Here is an 18,700-nt window from a genome sequence, read left to right as displayed (position 1 = left end):
GACCCTGTGTAACTGAGCAAGCCATGAAATAATAGAAAATTGCATGTTCTCACTCATAAGTGGGAGTTAAACAAGGAAACATGACACATCTGGACCTTTTGGGGGCTGGGGGACAAGGCGAGAGAGAGCATTAGAACAAATACCTAATGCATGCGGGCTTAAAACCTAAAAGACGGGTTGATAGGTGCAGCAAACCACCATGGCACATGTATAACTATGTAACAAACCTGCATGTTTTGCACAAGTATCCAGAACTTAAAGTTTAAAAAAAATGTTTTAATGGTCAAAAAAAAAAAATAATAGAAAATTAGCTGGGCTCAGTGGCTCATGTCTATAATCCCAACATTTTGGGAGGCTGAGGCAGATCACTTGAACCTAGGAGTTGGAGACCACCCTGGGCAACATGTTGAAACCCTGAATCTAAAAAACTAAAAAAATTAACAGGGTGCGTGGCTCACACCTGTAATCCCAGCACATTGGGAGGCTGAGGCAGGCGAATCATGAGGTCAGGAGATCCAGACCATTCTGGCCAACATGGCGAAACCCTGTCTCTACTAAAAATACAAAAAAATTAGCTGGGCACGGTGGCACACACCTGTACTCCCAGCTACTCGGGAGGCTGAGGCAAGAGAATTGCTTGAACCCAGGAGGCAGAGATTTCAGTGAGCCGAGATCACACCACTGCACTACAGCCTGGGCGACGGGCTGTTCCTTGTTCACCTTGGTCTGTTTCTGGTTCCTCCACTTGGGAAGGGTAGGTAGCTAGGGAGGTGTTGTCTGGCATCAGGACTCCCTGATGCCACATTCTGGCTCTTTCTCCCATGCTGCAGGGGCACCCAGTGCCTTCTTTCCTGGCACGGGCAATCTTCCTTCACCTCACTGCTTCTTCTTCTCCCTCAGCTTCTCCATCTGGCAGTCTACCTCCTCCCCACTCAGCTTCTTTTTGCTAGGGGACTTGACCCTGGTAGCCAGGCATCTTTGGTAGAATCCTCTGAAGACAACTCCAGCCCTACTTTCCCTCTTGGTGATCACTTAATGCACTTGAAAACAAGGGCCTTTGCCTTGTGGGACTCTGAAAGTACAGACTGGTCTGCTACAGCCTTCCTTCTAGACCTGCTGTCACCTGTAGCCCTGCCAGCCTCTCCACCTTCAAGGTCTCCAAACAGGAGTCAAGGCCCAGGTTCTGTGGCCTCCAAATCCAGAAGAGCTGTCCCAGGCCGTCTCAGGCACTCTGCTACAGTTCCAAAGGGGCCTTGGGTGAAGGATCATATCCCCCATATTCTCACACCCATGTAAAGTTTTCTAAGCATGAAGTGGGCCTGGTGGGATAGATAGCACCCCTAGCAATTCTCTTCAAATAAACCATCCTTTACCAGTTTTTCCAACCCCAGCCACTCATGAATGGACTGAAGAGAGAGGATGGGCTACATGTCCCAATACTGCCTGGCTCCCTCTATTGGTCAGCTCTTGCTACAATAATGCTGCATAACGAACAACCACAAAATCAGTGTAATATAACAATTCACATTTATTTCTTGCTCCCGAGTTTGTCAGTTGGGAACGTTGTACTCTACATGTCTCATCCTCCTCCTGAGACTAAAGGGCCCTCCTGGGATCAGTGGTCTAGCCAAGACATATTCTCCTTATGGTCATGGCAGATGACAGAATAGCCAGCCTAACTAACCACACAAGCACATTTTAAGGCCTCTGCTTATGTCACACCTGCTAACATCCTATTGGCTAACACAAGTCATATGACTGAGCTCACAGACAAGGGATGGAGAAGTACCTGCTCACCTCTGTGTAGGAAACTATATTCATATGGTAAAGGGTGTGGCTACAGGGAGGGGAAAAAAATCAGGGTCTGCCTGGGCATGGTGGCTCACACATGTAATCCCAGCACTTTGGGAAGCCAAGACGGGTGGATCACTTGAGGCCAGAAGTTCAAGACCAGCCTGGCCAACATGGCAAAACCCCATCTATACTAAAAGTACAAAAATTAGCCAGGAGTTGTGGTGCCCACCTGTAATTCCAGCTACTCGGGAGGCTGAGGCAGGAGAATCGCTTAAATCCAAGAAGTGGAGGTTGTAGTAAGCAGAGATCTCTCATTGCACTCCAGCCTGGGCAACAAGAGTGATACTTTTCTTAAAAAAAAAAAAAAAAAAAAAAAGAGCCGGGCGTGGTGGCTCAAGCCTGTAATCCCACCACTTTGGGAGGCCAAGGTGGGTGGATCACAAGGTCAAGAGATCGAGACCATCCTGGTCAACATGGTGAAACCCCGTCTCTACTAAAAATATAAAAAATTAGCTGGGCATGGTGGCGTGTGCCTGTAATCCCAGCTATTCGGGAGGCTGAGGCAGGAGAATTGCTGAGGCAGGAGGTTGCGGTGAGCCGAGATGGCGCCATTGCACTCCAGCCTGGGTAACAAGAGTGAAACTCCATCTCAAAAAAAAGAAAGAAAGAAAGAAAGAAAGAATCAGGGTCAGCAATTCAATGTTCTATGATCCACTGTCTTGACTGTATTTACTCACACCCTTCCCATGTGGAAAACGTTTATTCCCAAGACCCCCAAAAGTCTCATCCAATCATGAGATTGGATCAGACTCTTATGATCTATGTCAGGTCTGAATGTGGCATACATACATACATACATACATACATATATATATATATATATTTTTTTTTTTTTTAATTTTCTTTTTCTTTTTTTGAGACAGAGTTTCACTCTTGTTGCCAGGCTGGAGTGCAATGGCGAGTTCTCGGCTCATCGCAATCTCTGCCTCCGGGGTTTAAGCAATTCTCCTGCCTCACCCTCCTGAGTAGCTAGGATTACAGACTTGCACCACCATGCCCGGCTAATTTTGTATTTTTAGTAGAGACCAGGTTTCTCCGTGTTGGTCGGGCTGGTCTCCAACTCCCGACCTCAGGTGATCCGCCTGCCTCAGCCTCCCAGAGTGCTAGGATTACAGGCATGAGCCACCACATCCAGCACATGACTTATAATTTTTTAAAGAAATTACTTATCTACCCCACAGTCCAGTGCTCCCCAACCACACAGCATACATTGGTGAAATAAGGACAGGATAAGTGCAATTCTGAAGTTCTTCTGAGCAACAGTTGGACAAATTCGTTGAGCTTTGTTGATTAGATCCAAGTTCTACCCCCTGGGGTTGATTTTCCAGTCTACTGTTCCCCACAGCTCTTGGTTCTGCTCTCTGAAAGCCCTTCCTTCCCCGTCAGCATTTTTGGCGACTTCTAAAGAGAACTTGAAGAATATAGCCTTGGGCAAGCTGAACACCTTTTTTAGCTTGCTTCCTTCCTAAAGAAAGTTAGGGAGTTAGATGTCTTTTGCATCTTGAATGGTCTTATTCCCTTTAGCCTAACCTGGTCAATCTGACCCATGCACCTGCTTCAAACACTTGATGAGTTTTCTATGTATTTGATTCCAGTGCCAAAAGCCACACCCACAGTTACTTTTGAGTCGTGCCTCTCTCTTGACTTAATTATGCCTACTTTGGGCTTTTGTGGGACCATGTCCTTAAGCTTTCTGTAGGCCCTTTTGACCAGATAATAGCATCTGCTACCTGGTATCTTACTATTTTTATTTATTTATTTTTATTTTTATTTTTTTGTTTGAGACAGAGTCTCGCTCTCTGTCACCCAGGATGAAGTGCAGTGGCACAATCTCCGCTCACTGCAACCCCCGCCTCCCAGGTTTAAGCAATTCTTATGCCTCAGCCTTCCGAGTAGCTGGGACTACAGGCGTGTGCCACTACGCCCAGCTAATTTTTGTATTTTTAGCAGAGTTTCACCATGTTGGCCAGGCTGGTGTTGCACTGACCTCAAGTGATCCACCTGCCTCAGACTCCCAAAGTGCTGGGATTACAGGTGTGAACCACCATGCTTGGCTGTACTATTTTTAGAGTATTAATAAGAGATATTTAAACACATCTTGATTTGACTTGATTTGTCCAAATACCTTATCTTAACTGGCCATGACCTTGAGTTGATCTTTGCCCTGAGGCTATGTCTTTTTTTGTTTATTTTGGTTTTTTTTGAGATGGAGTTTCACTCTTCTTGCTCAGGCTAGAGTGCAATGGCACAATCTTGGCTCACCGCAACTTCTGCCTCCCAGGTTCAAGTGATTCTCCTGGCTCAGCCTCCCTGAGTAGTAGCTGGGATTACAGGCATGAGCCACCACGCCTGGCTAATTTTGAATTTTTAGTAGAAACGAGGTTTCTCCATGTTGGTCAGGCTGGTCTCAAACTCCTGACCTCGGGTGATCCAGCTACCCTGGCCTCCCAAAGTCCTGGGATTACAGGCGTGAGCCACCACACCTGACAAGGCTATATCTTTTTTTTTTTTTTTTTGAGACGGAGTCTGACTCTATCACCTGGGCTAGAGCGCAATGGCACAGCCTCGGCTCACTGCAACCTCCACCTCCCAGGTTCAGGTGATTCTCCTTCCTCAGCCTCCCAAGTAGCTGGGATTACAGGTGCCCACCACCATGGCTGGCTAATTTTTATATTTTAGTAGAGATGGGGTTTCACCATGTTGATCAGGTTGGTTTCAAACTCCTGACCTCAAGTGGTCCACCTGCCTGTATCTTAATCTGACAATGGGCTGGAGTTGACAAACTTATTTTTCAACTAAGCAGGTTCTGATCTTCTTCCCTTTCCTCTAAATGCTCCTTGAAGATCATCTATTTCTTACTTTTTTAGGCAGGATCTCCATATGTCACCCAGGGAGTGGCATGGTCATAGCTCAACATAGCTTCAACCTCCCAGGTTCAAGCAATTCTCCTGCTGCCTAAGCCTCCTGAGTCGCTGGGACCAGAGGCATGTACTACCATGCCTGGCTAATTTTTAGATTTCTTGTAGAGATGGGGTCTCCTTTTGTTGCACCAGGCTGGTCTTGAACTCCTGGGCTCAAGCTGTCCTTCCACCTTGGCCTTCCAAAAACTGGGATTAGAGGTGTGAGCCACGGCACTAGGCCTGGCTATTTCTTATGAGTTCCTCTTTTTCTTATAAATCTTTTCTATTTCTTTTGAGTTTCTCTTTTCCTTGTAAATTTTTTTTTGAGACAGAGTCTCGCTCTGTTGCCCAGGCTGAAGTATATGATCTTGACTCACTACAACCTCTACCTCGTGAGTTCAAGCAATTCTCCTGCCTTAGCCTCCCAAGTAGTAGGGATTACAGTCGTGTGCCACTACACCCAGCTAACTTTCATATTTTTAGTAAAGATGGGGTTTCACCATGTTGGTCAGGCTGGTCCCGAACTCCTGACCTCAAGTGATCCATCCGCCTTGGCCTCCCAAAGTGCTGGGATTACAGGCGTGAACCACTGCACTTAGTTTTTTTCTTGTAAGTCTTTTTTTTTTTTTTTTTGAGACAGTTTCACTCTGTTGCTCAGGCTGGAGTGCAATGGCACAATCTCTGCTCACTGAAAACTCTACTTCCCAGGTTCAAGCCATTCTCCTGCCTTAGCCTCCCAAGTAGCTGGGATTACAGGCACATGCCACCATGCCTGGCTAATTTTTGTATTTTTAGTAGATATGGGGTTTCACCATGTCGGCCAGGCTGGTCTCAAACTCCTGACCTCAAGTGATACGCCCTTCCTGGCCTCCCAAAGTGCTGGGGTTACAGGCATGAGCCACCACACTTGTCCCCTTTTTCTTTTAAGTCTTTAACAAATGCAGCCACAAGGAGCAAACTCAGGCCAAGTACACTGCTGAGCACAGTGCTATAATCCCAGCACTTTCAGAGGCTGAGGTAGGAGGATCTCTTGAGGCCAGAAGTTCAAGACTAACTTCAGCAAAATAGTGAGACTTTATCTCTACAAAAAATGATTTTTTAATTAGTCACTGTACTTTCAGCCTTGGTGAGAGAGCAACACCCTGTCTAAAAAGAAAAAGAGGCCGGGTGCAGTGGCTCATACTATAATCCCAGTACTTTGGGAGACCAAGGTGGGAGGATCACTTGAGCCCAGGAGTTCAAGACCAGTCTGGGCAACAGTGAGAACCTGTATCACAAAATAAAAAACTAGCTGGGCATGATAGTCGCAGAAACTCAGGAGGCTGAGGTGGGATTTGCTTGAACCTGGGAGGTTGGGCTATAATGCGTGTCATAATCATGCCACTGTACTCTAGCCTGGGTAACAGATTGAGACCCTGTCTTCAAAAAAAAAAAAGCTGGGCACTGTGGCTCATGTCTGTACTTTGGGAGGCCAAGGCGGATGGATCACTTGAGGTCAGGAGTTCGAGACCAGTCTGAGCAACATGGCAAAACCCGTCTCTACTAAAAATACAAAAATTAGTTGGGCATAGTGGCAGGCTCCTGTAATTCCAACTACTCAAGAGGCTGAGGCAGAAGAATTGCTTGAACCCAGGAGGCTGAGGTTGCAGTGAGCTGGGATTGTGCCATTGCACTCCAAGCTGGGTGACAAGAGTGAGACTCCATCACAAAAAAACAGAAAAAGAAAAAGGCTGGTACAGTGGCTCATGCCTGTAATCATAACACTTTGGGAGGCTGAGACAGGTGGATCACCTGAGGTCAGGAGTTCAAGACCAGCCTGGCCAACATGGTGAAATCCCATCTCTACTAAAAATACAAAAATTAGCTGGGCATGATGCTGGGCACCTGTAATTCCAGCTACTCAGGAGGCTGAGGCAGGAGAATCACTTGAACCCAGGAGGTGGAGGTCGCAGTGAGCTGAGATCACGCCATTGCACTTTAGCCTGGGCTACAAGAGGGAAATTCCATCTCAAAAAAAAAAAAAAAAAATTAGCCAGGCATGGTGGCCCACACCTATAATTCCAGCAGCTCAGGAGGCTGAGGCAGAAGAATCACTTGAACCTGGGAGGTGGAGGCTGTGGTGAGCCAGGATCACATGACTATACTCCAGCCTGAGTGACAAAGAGAGACTCCATCTGAAAAAAAAAAGGGCACTCCTTAAGACACTTAACTGCCATCTGTTGAAAATTGTCATGATGTACACTCTATTAAAATAAGGTCCTTTACCTCCATCTGCCAGAAATGTATAATAATTATATAATTGAATTATGTCTATGAGGTGAATGGCTCCCCACTGATATGTAACATCTTTGGTCAGTGTAAAATGTGTACAACCTTATATGGCAAACCTGCCCCTAATCACTCCCTCCACAGACAAACACCAGCACACACAGGCACATCCTCACCTCTGCACATCCAGCCACTATCTCCCTGCAGGGTCACCCCTGCTCAGAAGGCTGCACTCTTCTTTTTCAGCATCTGCCTCCATGGGGTAAGCAATCAGGTCCTGTCCCCACCCCTAGGGTTGTTCTGAGCCCCCAAGTTGCTGAGGGGCATGAAAGCTCCGTTCCTTTCACAGGGGCATCTGTGCACTCAGGCCCTGTGCAGGCTGGCGGGTAGATGTGGGGGAGCGGCAGTTAGGGAGACAGTGAGAGCCCCTCTCAAGTAGGGTGTTGGCAGGGTGAGGAGCTGCCTGCCTGCCTGCCCACATGCCCACCCACGTGGGTCTGGCCAATTCCTCACTGCCAGTACCACTACTGTTGTCCCTGTTCTCCCTCCCCCTGTCTGACCCAGATTCTACATTCCAGAAATAGCTCTGGCAGGTGACTGGCAGGCGGGGTCAGCTCTAGCTGGGATGGTGGGGGAAACAGCCGCTGTGGATGGGTGCCCCTCCCCAGCCAAAGGACCTATCTGGGAGGCAGTTTGGGGGTGCTATCACTCCCCAGTCTGTCTCCTCCTGCCTCTCCTTTCTTTACGCCTCTAAGAAAAAGAAGAAAGAACAGCCTCCCTCCTCCTCCCTCCTTCCTTTTACTCTGCCCATCTCCCTCTCTTTCTTCCAGCTTCCCCTCCCTTCCTCTCGCTCTTTCTCCCCCCCACCATCTTTGCCTTCTGTCTGTCTCCCTCAGTTCTCTGATTCTCCCTCCCACCCTCTCTGCGTTCCTTCCCTCTCAGTTTCTGGCCCTCGTCCCCATTTCCCCTTTCTATGTCTCTCTCACTCCCTCTGAATCACAAGGAGGCTGTGATGACAGCCAGGGGCCTGGGCAGGCATGGTGGTGGGCTGCAGGGTGTACCCCCATTTCTGCCTGCTGCATTCTCTGCAGCTGGGTGTGTGTGCAAGCTCACAGGCACACATACTTGGGCTCACTCCCTGACAGTACTTGTGGCTCTAGGCTGAGCTTGGATGGGCTACAGACCTGGGAACCACCCTTGCTTCTTGCTCAGGAACCCTGAGTTCTGTGTCACTCTGAGTGGGTATCTGCCATTCCCTGGGCCTCAAAGTCTCCATCTGTGTTATGAGGCTTTGGTTTGGGGACCCATGGTTACCTCCCATCTGTGACAATCAAGTCACCAGCTGCTGTGCCTGCCCCTCTTTGTCCCTTCTTCCATTTCTTCTCTGATTGACTGCCCTCCTACCCCTAACCACTTCCCAACCCCATACACAGGAAGGGAGGCTGACAAAACTGCAGTACACAGTCAACCCTCCAGTCAACCCTGTCCCCCAAGCCTACCCTGGGCCCACCTGTCCCCTCTCTGTGGTTACTCCACCGAAGGCTCTTGTCAGCCCAGTCCATCCAGTCCTCACAGTGTCAGGGTTAAGAGGAACCTCAAAGACCATCATATCCAGAGATTGCAAATGGACTTCAACCATGTGTCATCTCTGATCCCTGGAGCTCAGTTCTGAGATTTAGTTAAGCAGGGAAATGTGCCACCATCGATTAGTGATGTCTGCTGTAGCCAGAATAGTACATATGTCTCCAATTCCTGATCTAACCCACTTATCTCAACATGCATGTGGGCACACAAAGACACACACATTTACAGATATTTCACAAAGAATTGTCAGCCTAGAGAAGATTATCATCAAGGTCAAGGTCACCCAGCTAGTAGGTCAGGGAGCTGTTTCCCACCTGGGCCTGCCTGACTTCAAAGCCCCGAGTTTTCCATTGTCCCCTGTGCGCGGGAGCCGTCCAGTCTTGGTAAAGAGGTAAAAGTGTGGGTGATGAAGGTCTGTTACAGGAGTTGCAGGGGAAGTCCTCCAGCAACATGAGCAGGATGGATTAGAGGCCGGGAGGCCACTCACAGGTTGGTGCAGTGGTCTAGGTAAGTGACAGTGAGGTCAGAATGGAGGCCATAGGGTCAGGGAATAATGGGAGGACCCAGGAGGTCTTTCCAAAAATGAGTGATGAGGACTAAAAATTCCCTACTGCTGGAACAGGCACCTCTCCACAGAGGACACTGGGAAGAAGAAGGCAGGCTTCCTGCCTGGGGTCCAGCAAGCCTTGGACTAGGACATCCCTGATTAATCGAGTGCCTGCTGTGTGCTGAGTATATGGGTCCTCACTCTTCCATGTCCTGTTTTTAGACAGATCCACTCAGCCTTCTGGGGGAAATAGTGACCAGTACTGAAGGACTGGTGGGCAGGCCTCCAATCCCAGGATTGAGACTCTTGAGACAAAACAGGGGCATTCCTTATGCCCTCAGAGGGTAGGGAAGTCACCCCAAAGGAAGAGTCACCCTTAAGTAGGCTGGGCGAGGTGGCTTATGCCTGTAATCCTGAGGTGGGTGGATCACCTGAGGTCAGGAGTTCGAGACCAGCTTGGCCAACATGGTGAAACTCCATCTCTACTGAAAATGCAAAAAATTGGCTGGGGATGGTGGTGGGTGCCTGTAATCCCAGCTACTTGGGAGGCTGAATTGCTTGAACCTGGGAGGTAGAGGCCGGGCACGGTGGCTCATGCCTTTAATCCTAGCACTTTGGGAGGCCAAGATGGGTGGATCACCTGACGTCAGGAGTTCAAGACCAGCCTGGCCATCATGGTGAAACCCCATCTTTAAAAAAAAATAATTCAAAAAAAAAAGAACCTGGGAGGTAGAGATTGCAGTGAGCAGAGATCCTGCCATTGCACTTCAGCCTGGGCAACAAAAGTGAAACTCCATCTCAAAAAAAAATAAAAGAAGGTGCTTAAATAGAACCTTGGAGACCTACTGCATGGTGGTTAAGCACCTGAGCCTTGCAATCAGGCATCTTTCACTGATAGATGTTTATTGATCAACTGCTCTGGGCCAGGCTGTGCTGTAGGTACCAGGGACACTTCAGTGAACAAAATGGAAATCCTTGCCTTCATGGAGATTGTATTCTATTGGGATGGGGAGGGGCAGACAAAGCAATAAACATAAGTAAGTGTGTGGTTTGTTGGTAGGTGGCACAGCGTAAGGGGTCCTGGGAGTGGTGGCAGAGTGCAGGGAGGAGTGCTGAGGTATAAACAGGGTGGCTAGGGTACAGCTCATTGAGAGGGAGATTTTGAGTGAAGACTTTTTTTTGAGATGGAGTCTTGTTCTATCTCCCATGTTGGAGTGCACACATACTTGGGCTCACTCCGACAGTGCTTGTGGCTCTAGGCTAAGCTGGGATGGGCTCCACGCCTGGGAACCACCCTTGCTCCTTGCTCAGGGACCCTGAGTTCTGTGCCACTCTGAGTGGGTACCTGCCCTTCCTGGGCCTCAAAGTCTCCATCTGTGTTGTGAGGCTTTGGTTTGGGGACCCACTGGTACCTCCTATCTGTGACAATCCGGTCACCAGCTGCTGTGCCTGCCCCTCTGTGTCCCATCTTCCATCCCCCAGTTTCTTCTCTGATTGACTGCCCTCCTACCCCTAACCACCCTCCCCCTCTGCGCGATCTTGGCTTACTGCAACCTCCGCCTCCCAAGCTCATGAGATTCTCCTGCCTCAGCCTCCCAAGTAGTGGGGATTATAGACACACACCACCATGCCCAGCTAATTTTTGTATTTTTAGTAGACACGAGGTTTCACCATGTTTGCCAGGCTGGTCTTGAACTCCCGACCTTGTGACTCGCCTGCCTAAGCCTCCCTAAGTGCTGGGATTCCAGGTGTGAGCCACTGCACCCAACCAAGACTTTTCTTTTTGAGATGAGTCTCACTCTGTCACCCAAGCTGGAGTGCAGTGGTGTGAACTCAGCTTACTGCAACCTCTATCTCCCAGGTTCAAGCAATTCCCCCCAGCCTCCTAAGTAGCTGGGACTACAGGTGCACACCACCACACCAAGCTAATTTTTGTATTTTTAGTAGAGACAGGGTTTTACCATGTTGATCAGACTGGTCTCAAACTCCTGACCTCAAGCAACCCACCCCACCTCCCAAAGTGCTGGGATTACAGGCGAGTGCCACTGTGCCTGGCCTGAGTGAAGACTTGAAGGAAGTATGGGAATGAGCAGTGCTGGGGAAGCGCTCCAGGCAGGGGGTGAGTGGTACAAAGGCCCAAGGCAGGAGGTACCTGGCGGGCTGGTCAAGGGGCACAGCACTGAGGAGACAGCCATGGTGAGAGGTGAGGTTCGAGGACAGGGAGGGAAGGGTTCGGCCTGGCCACCAACTATGGAAACAACTTTGTCTTTTGGCTCTGAGTGAGAGGGGGAACCACTGGGGCTGAGAGGGGGAACCACTGGGGCTGAGGGGGGGAACCACTGGGGCGTTGGAGCACAAGAGCGATATTACCTGGTGTACATCTTAAAAGAAATACTCACACTGGGCATGGTGGCTCACGCCTGTAATCTCTGCACTTTGGGAGGCCGAGGTAGTCAGATCACCTGAGGTCAGGAGTTTGAAACCAGCCTGGCCAATATAGTAAAACCCCGTCCTTTTTTTTTTTTTTTTTTGAGACAGAGTCTTGCTTTATATGCCCAGGCTGGAGTGCAGTGATGAGACAGGGTTTCATCATGTTGGACAGACTGGTCTTGAACTCCTGACCTCAGGTGATCCACCTGCCTCAGCCTCCTAAAGTGCTGGGTTTACAGGCATGAGCCACTGCGCCCAGCAAAACCCCATCTCTACTAATAATACAAAAATTAGCCGGGCGTGGTGGCATGCATCTGTAATCTCAGCTACTTGGGAGGCTGAGGCACGAGAATCATCTGAACCTGGGAGGTGAAGTTTGCAGTGAGCCAAGATTGCACCATTGCACTCCAGTCTGGGCCACAGAGTAAGACTCTGTCTCAAAAAAAAAAAAAACTCAGGCGGCGGCATGGAGCCATGTTTGAGGGGCAAAAAGTGGGTGATACAGTAATCCCAGGGTGACAGTGAGGGAGGATCCTGGGAGGGCTCTGAAAGTGGAGTCAACAGGATTCCTTGGTGCACTGGATGTGGGTGAGAGTGAAGGAGAAAAGCGAAGGGGTGATGAGAAGGAATGGTTACACAGCCAGCTCACATGGGGACAGCCCTACCCTAACTGCCAGTTGTGGCATCTGAGACAGGATAGTGACTATCTTGGAAGTTGGGAGAGGAGCTTCCCCAGGAGGGGAAGCCTTGGGGTCCAGGCTGGAGATTGGGGATGGGGAGCATCTGAGTCCTGTCTGTGCCCCATCTCAGGCTGTGGTCCAGCCAACTCTGCCTTATAGGGATTCCAGCCAGACTGGGGAGCCCTTGGAGGAAGGGCCCGGTACAAGAGTAAGGTAGAGATGTTCCATAAATATCTTCTGGGACCCTAAATCATCACCATCAGAAGGGACTGCTAAAATCTCCTAGCCCGAGGGTCTCAAATTTGGTAAAATACAAACAACTGTTTGAACGCACCTGAGTTCTGTCCCAGGAATCTGCTTTTCTTTTTGTTATTTTTGAAAGTGTCTCACTCTGTTGCCCAGGTTGGAGTGCCATGGCACGATCACAGCTCGTTTTAGCCTTGACCCCCCGGGCCCAAATAATTCTCCCACCTCAGCTTTCTGAGTAGCTAAGGGACCGCAGGCACATGCCACCACACCCAGCTAATTTTTAAATTTTTGTATAGACAGGGTCTCCGTATGTTGCCCAGGCTGGTTTCAAACTCCTGGGTTCAAGCGATTGTCCCACCCTGCCTCTAGAAGTGTTGGGATTACAGATGTGAGCTACCATGCCCGACCAGAATCGCCTTTTCTTTTTTTGAACATAGTCTTGCTCTGTGGCCCAGACTGGAGCACTCGACAGGTGCTCCGGGGATTACAGGCGTCTGCCCAGAATGTGCTTTTCAGTTGGTGCTCTCAGTGATCTCTATTCAGGGTGTCAATCATGGTCCACAGTTTGAAAAATCTTGCCTTGATCCAGTTTCTCTCTAGGGACCATATAGGGCTGGTGAGTCCCAGAGAGGGAAAGGGACTTGTCCAAGGTCACAAGGGGAGTGTGTTATTGAACTAGGGAGGGTGGAGATGGGATAATGAGATTTCATCCTGTGCTGCCTCGGGTCATCAGGACCCATAACAAATGTACCTTGTTTTTTTCCTAAGAAAATCAGCCTTGCCTTACACCTGTAATCCCTACACTTTGGGAGGCTGAGGTGGAAGGATCGCTTGAGCCCAGGAGTTCAAGATCAGCCTGAGCAACAGAGTGACTTTGTCTCTACAAAAAAAATAAAAATAATAACCAACTTAAACATTAAGAGATAGTACAGGCGGAGCATAAGTGACTGAGATAGGATTAGGTAAATTATAACCTTCAAATTGCTTAGCACAGTGCCTGGATTCAAAATGGCTGGATAACCCCCTGTTCTGTTTATTATTTTTACGCCTTATTGCAAAAACCATGACAGTGGTATTGGAAATATTATCATCTTTGCCAAGCCTCGAAATGGGTTGATATGTCGAAGATTCTTTTCTCCGTGTTTTGGAAAAGAGATTCGAGAAAGGACAGGACTTGCCTAGGTCACCCAGCAAGGCAAGTCGTGAACAAGAGTTGGGTTTGCGTCTGTCAGACCTGCCACAGGTGCAGCCTGGAGAGATGAGGCCCGCAAGGCAGCGACAGGACCTGGACTCAGTGAGGAGAGGGGACTCGCGGGGTAGAAGCCAGGAACCCGGAGGGCGAGGCGGCGTGAAGGCAGCCATCTACTGCCAACCCGGCTGGGGCTGTTCACTTGGCCTCCAAGAGATCATAGGTGTGCTTGTTTTATTTTACGGGGGAGGAAAGGAAGGCGCAAGGAGGTTGAAAGCGCACGTTGTTCGAGGTCACACAGGACTCCAGAGGCTGAGCCAGGATTGGAACCCAAGCTCTAGGGCCCTTGGTGAGCAAAGCAACGGGAGGATGCAGTGGCGAGGACATCTAGAAACATCCAGGACGCAGAGCAGCCGAGACCCGAGGGCTAATCTGACTCTGCAGGGGTGAGAGGGCCAACTTGGGCGGCTTCCTCGGAGCCTCAGTTTCCCCCCCTTACAGCGAGGTATCGCTCGGGTGAACTGGTAGGAACTCTCGCCTTGGTCCACCTCCCGCAAAGAGCATGCGTCGCGTTCCAGCTGGAACCGGTTTGGCGCGGCGGTTCGAGGGGCGGACTCCCCGTGCTCGAGCATGCGCGTGCCGACGTGGGCGCGCGCTCCTTTACCCGGCCGGCCGGCCGGCCTGGGCGGGGGCCGGACGCAGCGGCCCGCGCGCCTGCGCACCACTCCGGTTGCGCGCGCCGGGCCACGTGCCAAGCGGGCTGCGCGCGCCCTCGCCCAGCCCGGGAGTCCCTGGCGACGCGCGCGCGTCTGACGCGGGGGGCGTGGCGGGGCGGGGCAGGCACGGCGCTTTAACCCGGAGGCCCCACCCCTCGGGCGTACAAAACCGGAGCCTCGGGCTGGGCTGCGTGAGGGAGGAGGGTGAGTGCCCGCTGCTGCCGCCAGTCCGTCCGTCACTCGTCCGTCTGTCCGGTCCACGTCGTCGCCGTCGCCTCCTCAGCCCGGACGCCCGGGGCCCGCCCAGCGCCGCCCGGAGCAGCCGCGGTCCCGCGAGGACACGGGCGCCGCCCCCGCCCGGCCCGGCCCTGCCCCCGCCCTCCTCCCCGTCTGTCCGTCCGTCCGTCCGCCCGCCCGCTCGCGCTTCCGTCCTTCTGTCCAGCCACCAGCCCTCCGGCCCTTGTCCCCGCTCCGCCCGCTTTGTCTCTCCCCGGCTCGCTGTCTCTTTGTCTCTGCCCTCGCGCTCCCCCGCAGCCCCTCCCTCGCTCCCCATCTCGCGTACCCTTCTCAGAGCGCTCCTCAGCCCTTAGAGCCGCCCTTCCTGGGCAACCCTATTCTTCGGGGTTCTCCCTCAGAGCGCCTCCAGATCTTTTGGGGCCTCCCCTTGAGAACACCTTCCACTCTTCCCAAGGGCTTCCCGTGAGCTTCCCGCACATCCTTTGGGGTTTCTCCTGCACCCGAAATCCCTGGGGTCTCGCCTCCTCTAAGCCCCCATTACCCCTGGGCTTTCCCTCTTCAGGGTGTTCTCCTAGGAGCTGGGAGCTCCTAGGTCCCTTGAGGTCATTCTCCTTGGGACCCCCCAATATGTCCTGAGCTCCTTGACTTCAGGGGCCCCCTCTCTGCTTTCCCCTGGTTTGTCCCCTGTCGCTGTCTCTCCTTGTTCTCTCTCAGGTCTCCAAGCACCCCCACTTCTCAGGATCGGGGTCCCCTGCTTTGCTCTCCCTGCCCCTCTGTGCCCCACATCTGTCTCGGTGGTCTCACCACTCTGTGTCTTTTGCGCTGTAGAGCCCCCCTTTGAGTCTGCTTCTTTGCCTGGGGCTCTTGCCCCCCCCCCCCTTGCTTTTTCTGCCCCAGCCCCCTGTCTCCCCTTCTCTCTGCTCCCTGTCTCCCTCTTCCTTTTTCTATCTTTGCCGGGTCTCTGGGTCTCTGACCCCCATCCGGCCCTCATGGCTTTGTGTCTGGAGCTCTTGAAGCAATGTGAGTGGTGGGGTGTCCGGGTCGGGCCGGAGTTGGCCTGCAGGCTGGCCGCGGCCGAGGCTCCATGGGGTTGGCGCTGGGGCAAGGGCTGGCGCTGGGGCAAGGGCTGGCGCTGGGGCAAGGGGGCTCTGGGGCCTCCCACAAAGGGGGGAAGGGAGGGAGGGGCCAGGCTCTCTGGCGGAGGAGGGAGTTGGGGGGGCCTTCCTGCTCTGAGGCTTCTGCTTTAGTTGCTTGAGTGTGTGGAGGGCACCACGGGCTGGGCATCCCTGCCCACTTGGCCCTGCATGGCCTGGCACTTTGTGATCGCTTGTGGGCAGGCCTGGGCTATTTTGGAGCCGGCAGGATGTGATATCATTTGGACGTTTATTTAGACCCGGCTGGGTGTGGGGGCTGCGTTCTTGCCAGCTTGAGTAATGAAATTTTGCAAGGGGGATTGGGGGGGGTCAGCCTCCTAGGCAGCTGGGTTGTGGGGTTCGTGGCCAGAACTTTGCAGAACACTAGAGTGGGCAGGTGAACAAGGGTCTGTGCTGCCTGGATCTTGCTGAGACTTGATTTAGGATGAGCAGGAAAAGGGCTTGTTCCTAATCTGACCGACCACCCTTGAGGATTGGCTTTCTGGGACATTGGTTCTGCCAGCTTGATGGTCTGTAACCTTGAGTGAGACCCTTGTCCCTCCTAAGTGTCAGTTTCTCCATCTGTAAAAAGTGGATAATTGTGCTGGCCTCACAGGGTTGTCATGCTAATCAGATGAAACGTCTGTAGACATGCTTTCTGAACTGTTCTGTCTTTAAACAGCCCCATCGAGGAGAGTAGCTTGTCTAAGGGTAAACAGCTAGCGCCAGCCGGAGCTGGGACAGGGATCCAGGCCTCGGACACTACAGTTCAGGGCTCTTTAACCTCCTCCCCACTGCCTCCTGGTTATTCAGGAATGCACTTGCCCTTCCAATAGCAGGGAGATGGCTGTGTCTCGTTCAGATCCCAATCCTGGTTGCTCTTTGTTAGTCCCTTTGTAAAGATAGATGGGCATGCCCATCGGGATGTCTGTGCTGGGGGACAGTTGGATTTTCCATGTTCCATCCCTTTTTTTTTTTTATGGCTGAGCCCTGCTTGGACAGTGGCACTTGGAATAAAGTCACTTTGTAATTGTGAGCCTTGGCTCCTTTTCCTGCTTCCCCTGTAGAATAAAGGAACAAAGGCCTCAGCTGAGAGAGGCTCTGCACAGAGGTGGGGTCTGCTGTCAAGGAGCTTAGGATGGATGTCCTGGAACTTTGATGCAGGGAATGAGATCAGGTGTTCAAGGGCTTTGTCTTACAGATGAAGAGATGAGGCCCAGAAGAGCCAGGGACCCACAGAGGGTTGAGCCAGGACTGGGTCCTGTTCCATGGCACTGCTTCTGAAGAAGTCAGTGTCATGCTAGTGTCACCTGCCCCTGGTATATAATGACAATCTCTAACATTTTTTGACCTTTTATACTGTGTGCCCTGTGCTTGGCTCTTTGACTGCTTGCAGTGGGAAAGAAGAAGGGCTTGGTCCCTGGCCTGGAAGTGAGGGGCTCAGGATCCCAGTCCCCACATCTCATCCACGTTTAGGAATGTCACTTTTTGGAGGGCTAAGCTTTCTAATCCATAAAGTGGTAATAACATTCCTTATCCTAAGGCTGATTCTGACATCATGGAAACCCTCAAGAATTGTATGAGCAGCAGACCACTCCTGTAATCTCAGCACTTTGGGAGGCCAAGGCAGGCTGGTCATTTGAGCTCAGGAGTTCGAGACAAGTGTGGATCATAAAGTCAGGAGATCAAGACCATCCTGACTAACACGGTGAAACAGGGCATGGTGGCAGGCGCCTGTAGTCCCAGCTACTTGGGAGGCTGAGGCAGGAGAATTGCTTGAACCCAGGAGGTGGAGGTTGCAGTGAGCCGAGATCACACCATTGCACTCCAGCCTGTGTGACAAAAGCAAAACTCCATCTCAAAAAACAAAAAAAGAAAAAAAAAAGGAAAAGAAACTGTTCTAGAGAGTAGAAACTCTGGGTTTGAGAACCACAGATGCCTGGCTTTAATCCGTCTCCATCATTCGCTGCCTCTGTCATCTTGGGTGAATGACTTCCTTTGAGCTTCAGTTTTCTCATCTGGACTCAAGGTTTATACTACAGGATTATGATGAGGATTATATGAGATTATGTGTGTTTTTTTTTTAAACCTGATACACAGTAGGCACTTAATGAATGTGAACTTTCCCTTCCCAAAATATTTGGGTGACTTTTCTTTTTGCAGGAACTAGGCAGAAGCCCAGCCTCTCCCCCACGACGCCCTGTGGTTGGGGTTCAGGTAACTAGGAAAGCTCCTGTGACTATTCTAGTAGTAATAGGAGTGATCTTCTAATCTCTCCCAGGCTGTGTGAGGTATTGTGAAATCAGCCAGGCTCTTTCCAGACCATTGTTTCCCTCCAGGCCTAGAAGGAAGTCAGAAGCCAGTGGCATGAAGAATAGGGGGCCTAGAGAGAGACAAGGACCTGCTCAGGAACCCACAGCCACAGCAGTGACTTCATGGGCAGGGTTGGAGTCCAGGCCTCTTGACTTCTCCAGAGCCCACATCATTTCTCCAGGTTTATGGCTTCTGCCTGATAGCCTACCCATCAGGCCGCCTTCCCTGGGTCTGTTCCCATCTGTTCTGGGAGGAGGGTCTTCTTGACATTTCCTCAGTCCCTGAGCTCATCTTGGATTTAAAAGGAGGCTATCTGGAGGCTGGCTGGGGACTGAGTCACCACCTTCCCTGGCTTTCTCATCCTGAGTAGCAACCACACCCAGAGGGGCCACTGCAGGAGACCTGAGGGTTGTAAAGGCCACACATGACAGGCTTTCTTCCCAGAAGCTCAGATCGTCTCTTGGGGGAAGGCTGCAGTTGTGGTTCTGTATGTGTTTCTTCATTCCCCTAGCCACTTGGAGAAGGTGTTGCCCGTCCTTTTCTGCTTCAGCCTTTATTAATGCTGTCTTCTTCCCCTATAGTGCCCTGTCTTCCCCTGAG

At 51.2% G+C, this 18,700-nt stretch overlaps 1 protein-coding gene across 24 annotated transcripts in view; it reads left to right on the top strand.

The window, feature by feature from the left end:
• The window catches only part of DLGAP4 (DLG associated protein 4), a 222,091-nt gene that overhangs the window by 136,240 nt on the left and 67,151 nt on the right, over positions 1–18,700 (top strand). For 5 of the 24 annotated variants that reach the window (XM_078370995.1, XM_078371001.1, XM_035302681.2 and 2 more), the window contains exon 1: positions 14,579–15,674. The exons of 10 other annotated variants lie outside the window; for them this stretch is intronic. In XM_078370995.1, coding sequence (XP_078227121.1) covers positions 15,644–15,674 — 31 coding nt within the window. In that variant the 5' untranslated portion in view covers positions 14,579–15,643. Of the gene's footprint in view, positions 1–14,248; positions 15,675–18,700 lie in introns of those variants that run through there. 9 more of the 24 variants (XM_035302680.3, XM_078370994.1, XM_078371002.1 and 6 more) reach the window with 3 other exon arrangements.

This window comes from Callithrix jacchus, chromosome 5, assembly GCF_049354715.1.
Source record: "Callithrix jacchus isolate 240 chromosome 5, calJac240_pri, whole genome shotgun sequence".
Lineage (NCBI taxonomy): Eukaryota > Metazoa > Chordata > Mammalia > Primates > Cebidae > Callithrix > Callithrix jacchus.
Note: the sequence above shows the minus strand (reverse complement) of the source record. Positions and strands in the feature narration are given on the sequence as shown.